Raw genomic sequence first — 18627 nt, 5'->3', positions numbered from 1 at the left:
GTTTTGAATCTTCACGTAATTACATTATATGTGTTTTAAAAAATAATTTCATGTGTCGTATATTTTTTTATAAAACAAGGGCAACACTATCTCTCAAAACAAATAGAAACAAAGAACACTTTACAGAGATAAATAAAATGAGAAGTCCCTGAGATAGTAAATTTTTAGACAATAAAACACATTGCTGGTTGGAATACTGTCTTTTCAAAAATATAGCCAAACACCTTTCAAACTAAATAGTCTTTCAAGTTTGAAAAGGGAAAATAAATAAATTCATTGATTTAAATTACTAGAAATGCATTTACTTTAAAGACCTTTTCTTTTCTTTTTTCCTACAGCAAGTAAATCAATCAAAGAGTAAAGTGCAATAATGACTGCAAGACAAGAGTTCAAGGAAGATGAAATACTGGCTGTATGGAAGATGTGTGTTCCACAGACTTTGTTCTGAGGTCTTCCATCCCAATACTAATCAGGCCCCATCTAGCTTAGTTTATGAAATCTGACATGGGTACAGCCTATGGCAATAAGGATGCAGGATAGTGATTTTATTTCTTATTTTATTCATTGCAGCCCCAGGGAGAGAGATAACGAGAACAGGAATGAAATCCAAGTCTCCTACATAAAACACTGCAGAACATTACCACTAGGTCACCAGAGGGAAAAAGAAGAAACTATTTTATTTTAGAAGAGTTTATTTGTTATAGTATTTATGGTGGAAAATTATTTTGTTTGACTTACCAATGACTCATTAAAACCTCACTTTTATTAATCATATACATGGATTGTTTTCGCACAAAAAATGTTTGACATCTGCTCATTGGACTTAAAATACTTAACTACATTGTTTCAAAAATTGAAAAAAAAATTACTATCACCAACTTAACTTATAATGTTGGGCAATTATAATCAGAAATAACTTTTCGTATTTCACTTTTTATCTAATATTCCTACTATTTGGATATTTGTCATCTTTTACTTATTGCTTTAAAGTGCTACAGGCACTGCCACTAATGAAAGCTGTGGCAAATTCTGGGAGAAATTACCTGGGTTTGACCCTTTCAAGAGCTTAAGAAGGTTAAGAAATTCCATAGATGGATTCATGCCTAATATACTTACACTGGTTGAGCCATGTAAAATTCCTGATATTTGAATGTTTTTACCCTAAATAACAAAAAACAACAATATGATTGAACTAAATATTGTACAGTGCCCCTAATAATCAAACACCCCTTGCAAAATGGAAAAAATGTTACCAGGGTTGTGAGAGTTAAATGAGCAACTCAATGTTCAGTAGGACATAGGACAATATCTGACACAAGATGTCAAGAATGATGATGATAATGATAAAAATTTGTATTTCCCCTATTTGATATGGAATTATCAGTAAAGTCAACAGCTAGCTTTCTGCTATGGTATTTTCCTTATGCAATTTGTCTATATGAGCTATACAGAGGTATAGCCTCTGTCTACGGTCATTTGCCACCATGTCATATGCCCAGGGTAACCATTCCTAGAAGTTCATCTCTCCATTACATCATTTTACAGCAATATTTTGTGAGAGCTTACAAACATGGTACTTAAAACCTTTCCAAATATATACTGGACAAAGCAAAAACGAGTTAGGGAGATGATTGGAGAAGCTCTTGAACAAAGTCAACTTCTTAATACAAACAGCAGAGAGGTCAACTGGGACATATATTTCTCTTCATTTGGTTTCTACTAATAAAAGGACAAAAGAAAAATTTTAATGTAGATGAAAACTTTGAAAATGACAGGAAGATCCCAAAGAAGGCTAGAATAAAAGGAAAATTTTGGTTTAGGGTTTCTCAGTTTACAAAATGTTTTAACATACATACTTTTATCTCTAAGGTAGAAAGATCAGATAATTTCACACTCCTTGTATGGTGTTAAGTAATAAGAAAACAAAAACCCGGATCATATAGGTAATAAACAGTGATGCTAAAACTAGAACTTAGGTCTTCAAATCTTAAGAATCCAGTATTTTGTCTCCCACTCCCCCCATTATTATGGTCTCTCAGCAGAAGTCACCATGATAAATTACTCTGGACACTTGATCAATTTAACAAATATCTACTGAGAGTATAAGGTGTGCACATTTCTTCGGTCAGTTCAACCAAAGAAACCATAGGTAAAAATTCTAATGAGAAAAGAATACAGGCTTTGAAACAAAGGAATCCAGGAAATGAAATGCTGTATCATCACACAGTTCTACACACAAAAAACTCCTGTATGACTTCATTTTAACTACTTACATATGCAATGACCTTATTTACAAATGTTACTTTCTCAGGTACTGGGAGTTAGGGCTGTAACATATAAATTTTAGGGGGACACAGCTCAACACATAACACACAAAATACACACACAAAATAGATGAAGTAAAGGGTCAAAGGTCATTTTACTGTCTGGGGAGTAGCAACAGAAACTCATGCAAGACTATAATAAGAGGCATATTGAATACTACATATTATCCACAAAAGGAAGACTAAAAGAGTGTATAATGACATCAAGTTTATAGAAGGGAGAAATGGAAATTTAAAATTAATCCAAAAGAAAGCAAGAGAGGAAACAGATAAAGAGGGACAAATAGAAAGCAAATACTAAGATGATAAATTTGAACCCCAAAATATCACTAATTATACTAAATATAGATGAATTAAATGCTCATCCCAAATTCCTAAAATGGTAAACTTAAATAATAAAAAAACTATATGCAAACAGAAGGCAGTAACAGAAAGATATCTGGAAATACCTATCTTTTAGGAAAATAAACATGAGTTGAAGAGGAAGTCACAAGGAAAATTAGACTGTTTCAAACTGAATGAAAATGAATACGCAATATCAAAATTTGTGGGATACAGCTAAAATACAAATGTATAAATATTAAAAATACCAAATATAAAGCTCTACATTTAAATAATTCAGTGTTCAGAAAAAACTTACAGCATTAATACTTAGAAAAGAAGGAAGTTCTCAAATCAATGACCTAAACATCCACCTTAAGAAACTAGAAAAAGAGCAAATTAAACCCCAAATAAGTAGGAGACAGGAAAAAATTAATAGCGGAAATCTATGAACACAAGACTAAAAAACAACAGAGGAAAATCAATGAAACCAAAAGCTGATTTCTAAAGAAAATCAGTAAAATGGATGTACTTCTAGAGACCCTGACCAAAAATAAAACAGAATCTGACATGGGGCTTGCCTGGTGGCACAGTGGTTGAGAGTCTGCCTGCTAATGCAGGGGACACGGGTTCGAGCCCTGGTCTGGGAAGATCCCACATGCCGCAGAGCAGCTAGGCCCGTGAGCCACAACTACTGAGCCTGTGCGCCTGGAGCTTGTGCTCCGCAACGAGAGACTGCGACAGTGAGAGGCCCGCGCACCGCGATGAAGAGAGGCCCCCACTCGCCGCAACTAGAGAAAGCCCACGCACAGAAACAAAGACCCAAAAATAAATAAATAAAGTTTTTAAAAAACTGCAGTCCCCAACACCCAGTATTTCCTTCTTCCCCCTCCTCGTTCTCTTTAAAAAAAAAAAATGAAAAGAAGACACAAATTACCAATATCAGAAATGAAAGAGACATCACTACAGATATTAAAATGATAATAAGGGAATATTATAAACAACTTATTCCAGTATATTCAACAACCTGGATAAAACAGTCAAATCCCTTCAAAAAGAAAAACAGCCAAAGCTACCTTAAGAAAAAAATAGATGGAATTCCACACAAATGCTTGTAGAAAAGAGAAGAGGAAGGAACACTTCCCAATGCATTCTATGAGGCCAGTATTACCTGATATGAAGAGGACACAAAAACATTAAAATATAACAAAATTGTAGACCTATCCTTCATGAAAGCTACTAGGACTAATAAGTGAGCATAGCAAAGTTACAGGATAAAAGGCTAATATACAAAAATTAATTGTATTTCGATATACTCATATCAGAAACTGAAATTAAAAATACAATTCAGAATAGTATAAAATATGAAATATTTAGGTATAAATTTGACAAAATATGTTTCTAAGAGAAATTAAAGGAGACTTAAATAAAATAAGAGATATACATGTTAATGGATCAAAAGACTCAATACTGGGACTTCCCTGGTGGCGCAGTGGTTAAGAATCTGCCTGCCAATGCAGGGTACATGGGTTTGAGCCTTGGTCCGGGAATATCCCACATGCTGTGGAGCAACTAAGCCTGTGTGCCACAACTACTGAGCCTGCGCTCTAGAGCCTGTGTTCTGCAACAAGAGAAGCCACCTCAACGAGAAGCCCAGGCACTGCTACAAAGAGTAGCCCCCACTTGCCGCAACTAGAGAAAGCCCGTGTGCAGCAACAAAGACCCAAGACAGCCAAAAAAAAAAAAAGACTCAGTATTGTTACGATGCAAAACCTCCCCAAATTTATCTACAGATCAATTCAACTGCAATAAAAATTCCAGCAGAATCTTTTGCACAAATTGACAACTTGATTTTAAATTTTATAAAGAAATGTAAAGAACCAGAATAGCCAATACAATTTTGAAAAGAAGATTAACAGTTGGAGGATTTATACTATCTGATTTCAAGGCTTATTATCAAGACAAATTGTATTGGTGTAAATATAGACATACAGATTAAAAAAAACAGAATAGAGAGCCCAGTAATAAACCAACACATATACAGTCAATTATTTTCAACAAAGGTCCCATGCCAACTGAATGGGAAAAGTATAACGTTTTTAACAAATGGGGCTACTGGATATCTAAATGTCAAGCAAACAAACAAAAACCACCTCAACGCTTACCTCCCACTACATACAAAAATTAACTTGAAATCTCACAGACCTAAATTTAAGAGCTAAAATTGTAAAACTTCTAAATGGAAACATGGGAGAAACTCTCAGTAACTTTGGGTTTCGTAAAGACTTCTTAATTAGGACAGGAAAAGAACTTAGTATAAAAGAAAATATTTAATAAACTGAACATCTGAATTTAAAACTTTTGCTCTTCGAAAGACACTATTACTAAAATAAAAAGCAAGTTAGGGTGCTTCCCTGGTGGCGCAGTGGTTAAGAATCTGCCTGCCAATGCAGGGGACACAGGTTCGATCCCTGGTCCAGGAAGATCCCACATGCCATGGAGCAACTAAGCCCATGCGCCACAAATATTGAGCCCATGTGCCACAACTAGTGAAGCCCACGCACCTAGAGCCCATGCTCCGCAGAAAGAAAAGCCACCACAATGAGAAGCCCACGCACCGCAACGAAGAGTAGTACCCACTTGCCACAACTAGAGAAAGCCCACGCGCAGCATCGAAGACCCAACGCAGCCAAAAATAAATAAATAAATAATTTATATATTAAAAAAAGCAAGTTATAAACAAGGAGAAGATATCTGCAAAACATATAGGTGACAAAAGTGTTCCAAATATGTAGAGAATTTTAAACTCAATAATAAAACAAGCATGGGCCATAGATTTGAAGAGAGACTTCATAAAAAAGATACTCTAATGAAAAATAAACAGATAAAAAGATGCTCAGCATTATTAACCATTAGAGAACTGCAAATTAGAATCACAATGAGATAGTCCTACACATCCACTAGAATGGTAAAAAGAGTGTTAACAGCAAAGGTTGGCCAAGATGTGGAGCAACTGCAACTCTTACACATTGCTGGTGGGAATGTAAAATTAACAGCCACTCTGGAAAACACTTTGGCAACTTTTAAAATATTTAGATATACACACATCACACCTTCCAGTCATTTTACTGCATGGTATTTACCCAAGAGAAATGAAGGCATAAGTCCATACAAAGACATGTACAATGAATCTTCATAGAAGACTCATTTATAATGGCCAGACACTAGAAACAAATCAAATGTCTATCAACTAATAAACTTAAAAAACTGTAGTGTATCCATACAATAGAATATTACTCAGCACTAAAAAGGGAAAACTATAGAAACATGAATAAATCTCACAACAGAGTATGCACTGTATGCTCCTATATACATAATATGTTAGATCATGCAAACTAACCCACTATGGATCATTATTCAGTGATAAAAAGAAACACACTACTGATACACTCAAACACTTGGAGGTATCTTAAGGGCATAATGTGAGTAAAAAAAAAAAAAAGTGAATCTGAGCACCTAAATCTATAAAGCAAATATTAACAGAATAAAGGGAGAAGTAGACAGCAATACAATAATAGTAGGAAACATTAATACCCCACTTGTATCAATGGGCAGATCATCCAGACAGAAAATCAATAAGGAAAACTAGCCTGAAATGACACGTTAGACCAGACTGAATTAATAACACATACAGGACATTCCATCCAAAAGCAACAGAATACATATTCTTCTCAAGTACACATGGATCTCCAGGATAGATCAGATGTTAATTAGCCCACAAAACAAGTCCTAAATTTAAGAAGATTGAAATCATATCAAGCACCTTTTCCTACCACAATGGTATTGACAGTAGAAATCAATTACAAGAAGAAAGCAAAACTCACAGATGTATGGTGATTAAGCATATGATCATCTGGATAGATGCATTTGACAAAACTGGACAAAAATATTCATTTATGGTAAAAACTCTCAACAAAGTGTGTATAGAGGGAATGCACCACAACATAATAAAGGCCGTATGTGACAAGCCCAAAGCTAACATCATACTGAACACATGAAAAGATGCTCAGCATCACTAATCAACAGGGAAATGCATATCAAAACCATAATGAGATATCATCTCACACTTGTTAGAATGGCAATTATCAAAAAGACAAGAAATAACAAGTGGTGGCAGGGATATGGAGAAAAGGGAACTCCTGTGCACTGTTGGTGGGAATGTATATTGGTCCAACCACTATGGAAATCAGTACAGAGATTCCTCAAAGTATTAAAAATAGAACTACCATATGAGCTAGAAGTTCCACTTCTGGGTATTTATCCAAAGAAAGTGAAAACACTAATTTGAAAAGATATATGCACCCCAATGTTTGTTGCAGACTATTTACAATAGCCAAGGTATGTAAAGGACTTCAGTGTCCTTTGACGGATGAATGGATATAGAAAATGTGACACACAGATCCACAGACACACACAGGAATATCATTCAACCATAAAAAGAAGGAAATCTTACCATTTGTGACAACATGGATGGACCTTGAGGGCATTATGCTAAGTAAAATAAATCAGGTAGAGAAAGACAAATACCAGACGATCTCACTTTTTTAGAGGAATCTTAACAAAAACAAACAAAAACCAAGAAAACTAAGCTCAAAAAAAAAGAGAACAGACTGGGTTTTTTTCTTTTTTTTATAACTTTACTTATTTATTTGTTTTTATTTTTGGCTGTGTAGGGTCTTCGTTGCTGTGCGCGGGCTTTCTCTAGTTGCGGTGAGCGGGGGGTTACTCTTTGTTGCCGTGCACGGGCTTCTCATTGCAGTGGCTTCTCTTGTTGCGGAGCACGGGCTCTAGGCATGCGGGGTTCCATAGTTGTGGCTCACGGGCTCTAGAGTGCAGGCTCAGTAGTTGTGGCGTATGGGCTTAGTTGCTTCATGGCATGTGGGATCTTCCTGGACCAGGGCTGGAACCCGTGTCCCCTGAATTGGCAGGTGCATTCCTAACCACTGCAGCACCAGGGAAGGCCCAGACTGGTTTTTATAAGAGGTGTGGCTGTGGCAGTGAGGGGTGGATGAAATGGGTGAAACGGTACGAATAAATAAGTCATGGGGATGTCATGTACAGCACGGTGACTATACTTAATAACACTGTACTGCATATTTGAAAGTTGCTAGGAGAGTAGATCTTAAAAGTTCTCATCACAAAACAAATTTTTGTAACTATGTGTGGTGATGGGTGTTAACTATACTTACTGCGGTGATTCCTTTGCAATCCATACAAAGTCGAGGGACTTCCCTGGTGGCGCAGTGGTTAAGAATCCACCTGCCAACTCAGGGGACATGGGTTCGAGCCCTGGTCCCACGTGCCACAGAGCAACTAAGCCCATGCACCACAACTACTGAGCCTGCACTCTAGAGCCCGCGCGCCACAACTACTGAGCCCGCGTGCCTAGAGCCCATGCTCCGTTAACAAGAGAAGCCACCGCAATGAGAACCCTGCGTACCACAACGAAGAGTAGCCCCCTCTCGCCGTAACTAGAGAAAGCCCGCGCACAGCAACAAGGACCCAACACAGCCAAAAATAAATAAATAAATAATACATACAAAGTCGAATCATTATGTTGTAAATATGAAACTATTGTTATATGCCAATTACACCTCACTAAAAAAAAGAAATGAATAAAAATGAAAAGGCATTAAAAAATGTCTACCTCAAGAGGTCACACAATGAATGATTCCGTTTATATAACGTTCTCAAAATGACAAAACTCCTGAGAAAGAATAAATTAATGGTTGTCAGAGGTTAAGGACGGTGGGAAGGTGATGGGTGTGAATATAAAGAAGCATGAGTGATGTATTTGCGTTCTGTATCTTGACTAGCTCTGTACCTTTATTGCAGTGGTTGTTACATTAATCTACATGTGATAAAATGGCATACAACCATACACAGCCATTGTACTTAATGTCAATTTCTTGGTTTTGAAATTGTATTGTAGTTACACAAGATATAACTATCAGGGAAAACTGGGTTAAAGGTACATTAGAATTCTGTGTACTATCAAATCATATCAAATCAAATGGGTTTAAGAAAGCAAGGTGGTTTAATGTTAGAAAAACAATCTATATAATTCATCTCATTAACAAAATAAAGGTTAAAAAGCTATAATCATCATAACGGACACAAAAAATATTTGATAACATTTTATAACATTCATTTTTAATAAATAAAAATTCTTAGCAAATCTAGGAAGAAATTTTGATTTTTAAAATTCACAGTGTGATGTTAACAAAAATGGCAGAGTAAGGAACTCCAAACCTACTCTCTGTATAAAAGCAACAAAAAAAAAAGGTCAGAATCTATCAGAATCAAGTTTTTCTAAACTCTGGAAATTAATCAAAGGCTTGCAGTACTATGGGTAACATGTACTAAAGAAAGACAACTGATTCTTGATAAGAACAGCAACCTCTGGGCTACATTAACTTACCCCAGTCTTATTCCCTGTTCCACAGCTCAGCACTACCTATGAAAATAACAACCATATTCTCGATTGTGGAGGGAGCAGAATGAACTAATTTTCAAGGAACTGTAATCATTTGTTTTGATCTGTTTCGTGGCTCCTTGGAAGATCAAAAGGCTTGTCTTTATTTTGCCTAACTGAAAACTGGCCTAATGCTAAAAGCTCTTCCCTGGGGGCATTTTGGGAAAATGGTTACTGTCTAGTATCTTAGCCACTGCTTCCTGAGGCAACAGAAAAAAGCTGGGCAAACAACAGATTAACCAAAAAGCTTGAAAAGAAAGGCTGAGGAATAAGATGCTCTGAGAATCTAGGCCACGTGCATGCTCAAGGCTGTGAGCATGGTCAGAAAAGACCTGAGAAGGACTTAAGTTCTCACCTGCTGTTGATCTTGAGGCTCTCTGGAAGCAGAAAGTAAAAGCTAAGGCAGAATTGTCAACTGCCTGACTGGGTGTGGAAGCTGAGCCCCAACACATACACAGAGCCCACGCCAAAGACTGGAAGAAATTTTGGCTACAGGCATTCAAGGAAATCTCTGTCCAATTATTAGCTGATCACTAAGCTAATTGAATAGAGACTTCGGTGGCTACACAAAACAAAAGAAACAGAGTTTGTAGAATTAGTACAGAAAAGTCTGTAAACAAACAAACAAACAACTACAATAAGCCAAACATAACAATAAATCCTGGAAAGGGGAGAGAATCTGATTTTTTCAGAGTCGCAACTAATAACCGTCACAATACCCATTCTTCAACAGGAACAACGATAACTGCCATACCTGCAAAGAAACAATATAGTATGGCCCAAACAAAGGAAAAAATAAATAGAAACTGTGCCTGAGGAAGACCAAACACTGGGATTTCTAGGCAAAGGCTTTAAATCAGCCATTTTAAATATTCAACAAGCTAAAGGAAACCATGCCCAAAAAACTAAAGGGAAAGTATGAGAACCATGTGTCACCTAGTTGAGAATAGATCAATAAATAGGTAGAAATTATTAAAAGGAATAAAATAGAAATTCTGAGGGTGAAAAGTGCCATAACAAATTAAGAATTCACTAGAGGGGCTCAACAGCAGGTCTGAACAGGCAGAAAAAGAATCAGCAAACTGACAAATAAACCCACTGAGATTATCTGGTCTGAAGAACAGAAAGAAAAGAGAATTAAGAAAAATAAGCAAAGCCTCAGAGGCCTGTGGGATACCATTAAACATATCAACATATGCTTAATACGAGTAACAGAAAGGCGAAAGGAGGAAGGGGAAGGGGGGGGGGTGAGAGAGAAAGAGAATATTTGAAGGATAATGGTCAAAACTTCTCAAATTTGAAGCTCAATGAACTCCAAAAGGATAAACTCACAGGAATCCACATCTACATACATCACAATCAAACTGATCAAAAGCTAAAGACAAAGAAAGAATCTTCAAAACAGGAAAGGACAAGTAACTCATCATGTACAAGAGATCATCAATAAGATTAACATCTGATTTCTAATCAGAAACCAGAAGGTAGAAGGTAGTGGGATGATGTACTCAAAGTGCTGAAAGAAAAGAACAGTCAAACCAAAATTATTTATCTGGCAAAACTATCCTTCAAAAATGAAGAAAAAATTTTGACATTCCCAGATAAACAAAAAGTGAGAGAGTTTGTTGCTAGCAGTCTGGCCCTACAAGTGCTTAAAGGGACTCCTTCAGAACGAAATGAAGGGACATTAGACAGTTACTCAATGGCATATGAAGAAATAAACACCAGGATAGGTGTTTTTGTGTTTACACAGGTAAAAATACAAAAGAGCATAAATGTAATTTTTGTTTGTAATTCTTTTTTAATCTCACTAAAAGACAACTGCATAAAGCAATAGTTATAAATCTAAGTTGACAGGCACACAATATATACAGATTTAATCTGTGACAATAACACATTATATGGCGGAAAGTTTAACACTACTGAAACTAAGTTGGCATTAATCCTAACTAGATTGTTATAAATTAAGATGTTAATGTAATCCCTAGAGAAACCACAAAATATATGTTTGAATAAAGACTTGTATGTGAATGTTCATAGCATTTTTATCATAGTCCCAAAGTGGAATCAAACTAAATATCCATTAGCTGAAGAATGGATAAACAGTATGTGATATATCCATGATGGAATATTATTTAGCCATAAGAAGAAATGAAGTACTGTTAAATAACACACCCTGAATACTTTATGCCAAGCAAAACACAAAAGGCCACATACTGAAAAGAAAAAAGAAAAAAAAAAAAAGGCCACATACTGTATGATGCCAATTATGTGAAATGTCTAGAATAGGCAAATCCATAGACAGAAAATAGATTAGCAGTTGCCAGGAAGGGGAGAGAGGAGAATTGGAGCTAACTGCTAACAAGCAGAGGGTTATTTATTTATTTTTTTGGTGTGATGAAAATCTTGAATTAGATAGTGGTGATGGTTGCACAACACAGTGAATAGACGACAACCACTGAACTGTGTGCACTTTTAAATGGTGAATTTTATGTTATGTGAAGTGTGTCTCAGTAAAAAATGCTACAGAAAGCCTACAGCATATATCACATTTAACAGTTAAACAATAAAAGAATATATAATTTTAATAATGAAATAAAACTTTTATATCACTTTTATTCTACGTGTACTAGAGATCCTTAGCACAAAAGAAAAAAAAAGTGTAATACTCAGAGAAACTGTTAAAATTAAAAAATAAATTTAGCAAGGTTACAGGACACAAGGTTATTATACAAAAATCAATTGTATTTCTATATAGCAAATATAATTGGAAAGTGAAGTTTAAAAAAACAATATCATATATAATGTCATCTAAAAACACTAAATGACCAGGAATAAATTTTTTTTAAACGTACAGTATATACACACAAAAACCTGTAACACATTAAAAATAATTTTTTAAAGACCTATATGAATGGATTTATTCATGGGTTGTAGAGTCAATACTGTCTGGATGCCAGTTCTTCCAAAATTAATCTATATATTCAATGTAATCCCAATTGAATATCTAAGCTGAATAATTTGTGGAAAATGGCAAGTTACTTTAAAAATTTATATGTGAGGGCTTCCCTGGTGGCGCAGTGGTTAAGAATCCGCCTGCCAATGCAGGGGACACGGGTTCAAGCCCTGGTCCAGGAAGATCCCACATGCCACGGAACAACTAAGTACGTGTGCCACAACTACTGAGCCTGTGCTCTAGAGCCGCAAGCCACAACTACTGAGCCCACGAGCCACAACTACTGAAGCCCGCGCGCCTAGAGCCCGTGCTCCGCAACAAGAGAAGCCGCTGCAATGAGAAGCCTGCGCACCACCAGGAAGAGTAGCCCTCGCTCACCACAACTAGAGAAAGCCCACGTGCAGCAACGAAGACCCAACACAGCCAAAAATAAAATAAAATAAAATAAAATAAATAAAAATTTATATGTGAATGTAAAGTGGCAATCTTATAGGAGGAAAACTAAGTTGGAAAATTACTATACCAGATATATAGTACATAGCTACAGTAATTAAGATTGTGTGGTATCAGCACAAGCATGGAGAAATAGATTAATGGAACAAAGCAGAAAGTCTAGAAACAGACCACATGGTTATGGACACTTGTTCTATAATAAAGGTGGCATTTGCAGAGCTGTAGGGAGGAGTCTTTTCTTTAACTGGTATTGGGTCAGTTGGTTTGGAAAACTTTTGAAAAAATATTAAACTTGATCATTACTTTACAATAAACACAAAGTCCAGGGGATTATGAATCTAAATGTAAAAAGTAGAATACTAAAGCTTCTAGAAAAATTTGGAAATATCTTTATGACTGCAAAGTGGGAAAAGATTTCTTAAACACAACACAAACATCAAATAAAGGAAAGGAAAAGACTGATGACTAAAATTAATAACTCTGGTCATCAAGACACCATTAAGAGAATGAAAACGCAAGCCAAAGTGGGAGAAAACGTGCAAAGATTCACTTCTGAAATACATTAAAAACCTCTTTACAAATCAGTAAGAAAAACACAGGCAACCCAATAATAAAAAAAGACTTGAAAAGGCATTTCACATAGGAGAATATCAGTGTCCAGTAAACATAAGAAAGTGTTTAAACTTATTCATCAAAGGTTATGCAAATTAAACCATAATTAAATATGACTACACACCTAACTCTATGGTTAAAAACGTAAAAGACTTGACCCAGTGTTGGCAAGGATGTAAAGTAATTGAAGTTTTCAGATCCTGTTGCTGAGCTATAAATTGATACAAACATTGAAAAAAAAAAAAGTATTCAGAATTATTTACTAAAGCTGACCCTGCAACTTAACTCCAAAAATAGAAATTTACACATACGTGTACTGAAAGTACAATAGTTGTGCAAAGGAAACTTACTCATTATAGTCAAAAACTGGAAACATCAATCTCCAACAAAAATAAATTGTGCTATATTTCTAAATGGATTATACAGCAATGAAAATAAACAAATTACTGCTACACACAATAATGAATAACTATCACAAATACTATATGAATAGAGGAAAGCAGATGCAAAACAGTACATATGGAATGTGTTATGGACTGAATGTCTGTGTCCGTCCCCCCATCCATATGTTGCGATCCTAACCCCCAATGTGATGGTAGTAGGGGGTGGGGCCTTTGGGGGTTCCTTAGGTCATGAGGGTGGAGCCCTCATGAATGGGATTAGTGCCCTTATGAAAGAGACCCCAGAGAGCTCTCTCACCTCTTCCACCATGTGAGGACACAGCAAGAAGACTGCTGTCTATGAATAGGAAGAGGGCCCTCACCAGACACCGAATCTGCCGGCATCTTGATCTTGAACTTCCCAGTCTTCAGAACTGTGAGAAATAAATGTTTGTTGTTTAAACCACCCAGTCTATTATATTTTTGTTACAGCAGCCTGAATGGACTAAGACAGGACGATTCCAGTTATAAACTTCAAACAGCAGGAAAAAGTAATCTATGGTTAGAAGTCAGGATAATCATTATCTTTGTAGAAGAAAAGAAAGGTAGTGACCAGGATGAAGCATGAGTGTGGCTTCCGGACACTGGCAATGTTCTATTTCTTGATCTTGGCAGTGGTTAACTTGATTTACCATGTGATAGTTTACTGAGCTGTGCATCTATATTTTATGTACTTTTCAGTATGTATTTTACTCAATTAAAACAAAAATTTACCTGTTTTTTCTGTGCTCTGTTTCTGTTTTCCAGCCAATCATCCATTTGTTCCTCAATTTCTTCTATAGAAGTTCCATGATCATAAGATTGAATATATGTACTTTCTAAAGGCGTATATACAGGAAATTCAGGTTTTGGTTTTTTTACTTTAACTTTCTTCTGCTCTAAAAAAAAAAAAAATGTTTAAAAGAACCAATCAATAACATAATAGCTTCTAACATTTTATTCATAGACCATTCTTGAAAGAACACATAAATATATATTGTTCTTTCATCAAAATAGAATTGCTTTGCTATAAATAGTTAGCTGTAAGTTTTATTGTGCCCTATCCACTGCATTGTTTTAAAATAAAACTCACAGGTGCTAATGACAGAAGATTATGATATAACCATCATATCAATTTGTATATATCTTTAGTGTTCAAAGTACTGTTCATGAAACATTTCATTATGGCATAGTGAAAAGAGCCTGGTCATTAGTGTTTTAATCCTACCTTTACTATCTAATAGTTGCACAATACTGGGCAAGTAACTTAACCCTTAGAACAAGTGTCCATTTTCTCTTCTGTAAAAGGGAGCTACATCTAACCTCATAAAGTTGATGTGAGGAGAATTATATATCCCCTAACATACTACTTGGCAGAAAATTATCTCTTAATGGTATACATTCATCTTTTCAATATTTTACAAATGCAAAATATAACCTGGCAACATCAAGGGTAGTTATCAATAGATACTTATCAATTTATCAATTGGCCTCTCCATTAAATCCCTTTCTGATTAGAGAGTTAACACTGAGAAGCAACTTCACTCTTGATTACTACTGTCAAACTCATCCATCCTTATAACCATATCTTCTCCATCCTCTATGTATCTGTTATAATACTAATGTAATAAAATTAATATGATATTGGCATATGAAGAGACAAATTCCTAGAATAGAACAGAGAATTCATAAATATTTCAGTTCAGTGGGAAAAGGATTTATTAAATGATGCTGTCACAAATGAATACCCATTTGAAAGAAAATTGGACACAACCTTACAATATATACCAAAATAAATCCCAGTTGGATAAGAGACTTGACTTTAAAAACCAAAACAATAAAAATCTTGCAAAAATAAATCTAAAATACTACCTGTACTATTTAAAGGAAGACAAAATCTTAACTAAGACTGAAAACCCAAATGCTATTTAAAAAAAAGATAAAAGAATAAACAAACCAAGAGAGAAATAACAGATTTGGAAAGATCATCTACAATTCAGAGTACAAACAGAAGACTGATATACAGAATACATAAAGAGATCTTATAAACTGACAAAAGGATAGGCAGCCCAATAGAGAAAAATGGCCAAAAATAATGTGCATTAGGAATACATGGTTGGGCTTCCCTGGTGGCACAGTGGTTGAGAGTCCGCCTGCTGGTGCATGGGACACGGGTTTGTGCCCCGGTCCGGGAGGATCCCACATGCCGCGGAACAGCTGCGCCCGTGAGCCATGGCCGCTGAGCCTGCATGTCCGGAGCCTGTTGCTCCGTGGCGGGAGAGGCCACAGCAGTGAGAGGCCCGCGTACCACAAAAAAAAAAAAAAAAAAAAAAAGAATACAGTGTTATGGGAACAGTTCTACTTAACAAGGCTGTTACCTTTCTAGAAATTACATCGCGAAGATCCCACATGCCGCGGAGCAATTAAGCCCATGCGCCACAACTACTGAAGCCCGTGCGCCTAGAGCCCGTGCTCCGCAACAAGAGAAGCCACCACAATGGGAAGCCCGCGCCGAAACGAAGAACAGCCCTGCTCGCTGCAACTAGAGAAAGCCCACGCGCAGCAAAGAAGACCCAATGCAGCCAAATTAAAAAAAAAAAAAGATTCCTTATGAAGTTGGTCGTATTACTCAATTTTTCACAATTTCTTTATCTTGAGCAACAAATTATTGCTAAGGGAAAATACACATAAACTAGAACGTATCTCATGGCTACTAATTTTGGCTGCTTATAGAGAATCAGTTATAAAAAGGAAGCAAATAAATTTGGTTTATTTCTGGGATGTTGGTCACAATTGCAAGTATTTGAATCTTTTAAAATATGCATTTAAAAAATCACTTAAAAAAATAATACAAAACTTCCACTCCTGGAAAAATGAAGAAGTACTTTTTCATAGTCCTCTCACTAAGAAAAACTAAAAATTCTAAATGTTATATATGAAACAAACAGAAGAATAATCTGAATGTTGGAGAGAAGACAGACCAACTAGGAATGGCAGGACCCAATGAGCACCAAGGTGGTAACTTCCCTGGGTTTCTTACAGCCTCATATATCCCAGACGTGGTCCCAGGGAAGCTTGCAACCCAAAAACACTGAAAGGCACAGAAATAATAATGGTAATATTAAAAAATTTAAAAAGCTTTCTCTTTCCAGCCAAAAGGACCAGAAAAGCAGCAGCATATCAAGATAAACTTTTAGATTATAACCAATCTACTTCAGGCAAACAACACAGAAAAAACTATGGCCACACCCCACCCCCATGCCAGTGAAGGCTAGTGGGAAGCCTAGACTTCCGCCATAGTGAGGCTGTAATGAGGCACCCCAACCTCAGGGTGATGTGGGAGAAGGCTGTATAAGAAGCCAAGCTTTCATGTCTGCTGAGAGGTGATGTGGGTCCCCCTTCCCATGTGGGAACAGCAGAGACTAAGTTGGTAGTCTGGGTTTCCAAATCTACCCAGGGATAGTAGATTTGGAATAATGAGGTGTCCCTCCTCCTCCCTGCCAGGGTGGTTTCAGAGGAAGCCTAGAGGGCAATCAGGGCTTTCACAACTGTCCAGCTGAGGCACCCCTGCCCTCCACAGTGTCAGGGGAGGCCAGGTGGTGAGCAGTAAGGCTGGGGTAAGTGGAGACCTACTGGCAAGCAAGAGCACCCACACCCACCCAACCCTGAAAGGATTCACAACCAGCCTCCCCCTCAGCTGCAATACATGTCATGAAGGGAACCTGGAATTCCACTCCTACCTGACTGTAACAGGGCAGCAACCCTCCCCTTTCCACTGCTAGGCTTTGTTAGAGAACACCAGGTAAAATAGAGGATTTAAATAAGATCCAGAGTCTTATAATACCTGAAATGTCCAAGTTTTAATAAAAAAAAAAAAGTCACTCATCATACCAAGAACCAAGAATATCTCTATCTGAATGAAAAAGATAATCAATAGATGCCAACAGATATCCAAATTACCTGACCAGGACTTTAACACAGCCATATAAAAATGGTTTGACGAGCAATAGTACACATTCTTAAAACAGAGAAAGAAATAAAAAGTCAACAGCAAAGAAACAGAAGATATACAGAAGAACCAAAGAGAAATACCAGAACTGAAAAGTATGCTAACTGAACTTGGCACGTTTTTCAAGTGCAAAATGCAAACAACTGTCAACTCAAAATTCCATATTCAGTGAAAATATCCTTCAGGAATAAAGGGGAAACCAAGACCTCTGCAGACGAAGGAAAACTAAGAGAATCTGTTACCAGCAGACCTATCTGATAATAATGGCTAGTTATCTGAACAGAAAGGAAATCATAAAAGAAAAAAATCTTAAAATAGCTGGAAGGAGAAAGAACAAGAGTAAAAATATGGGTAAATACAATAGATTTTCCTCCTCCTCTTGAGTTTTCTATGTTATATCTGACAGCTGAATGGAAATTATAACATTCAATATATGTAGAGAAAATATTTAAGACAGTTATAAGTGGGAGACATAAATGGATGTAAAGTGAGGTAATGTTTCTATATATCACTTGAAATGGTAAATTGTTTACACCAGTAGATTGTAATAAGTTATGTATATATGACATAATACCTAGAGCACCCACTAAAAACGCTATACAAAATAATATATTAAAAAAACACTATAGGGCTTCCCTGGTGGCGCAGTGGTTGAGAGTCCGCCTGCCGATGCAGGGGACATGGGTTCGTGCTCCGGTCTGGGAGGATCCCACGTGCTGTGGAGCGGCTGCACCGTGAGCCATGTCCGCTGAGCCTGCGCGTCTGGAGCCTGTGCTCCGCAACGGGAGAGGCCACAACAGTGAGAGGCCCGCGTACCACAAAAAAAAAAAACAAAACCACACTATAGATAAATTCAAATGGAATTCTAAAAAGAAAAACATTCGAGTAACCTACACAAGAAAGCAGAAAGAAGAAAACAGAACAAATAGAAAACAAAAAATAAAATGGCACACTTAAGCCCTAATATATCAATAACTACATTACAGGCAAGTGGTCTAAAT

The 18627-nt window shown here is 36.5% G+C and overlaps 1 protein-coding gene across 2 annotated transcripts in view; it reads right to left on the bottom strand.

The window, feature by feature from the left end:
- The window catches only part of DNAJC1 (DnaJ heat shock protein family (Hsp40) member C1), a 203092-nt gene that overhangs the window by 72729 nt on the left and 111736 nt on the right, over positions 1-18627 (bottom strand). For both annotated transcript variants that reach the window (XM_029237487.1, XM_029237488.1), the window contains exon 8: positions 14353-14516. In XM_029237487.1, coding sequence (XP_029093320.1) covers positions 14353-14516 — 164 coding nt within the window. The remainder of the gene's footprint in view (positions 1-14352; positions 14517-18627) is intronic.

This window comes from Monodon monoceros, unplaced genomic scaffold, assembly GCF_005190385.1.
Source record: "Monodon monoceros isolate NGI ecotype Baffin Bay Population unplaced genomic scaffold, NGI_Narwhal_1 Super_Scaffold_21, whole genome shotgun sequence".
Classification (NCBI taxonomy): domain Eukaryota; kingdom Metazoa; phylum Chordata; class Mammalia; order Artiodactyla; family Monodontidae; genus Monodon; species Monodon monoceros.
This window is presented reverse-complemented; position numbering and strand designations above follow the sequence as displayed.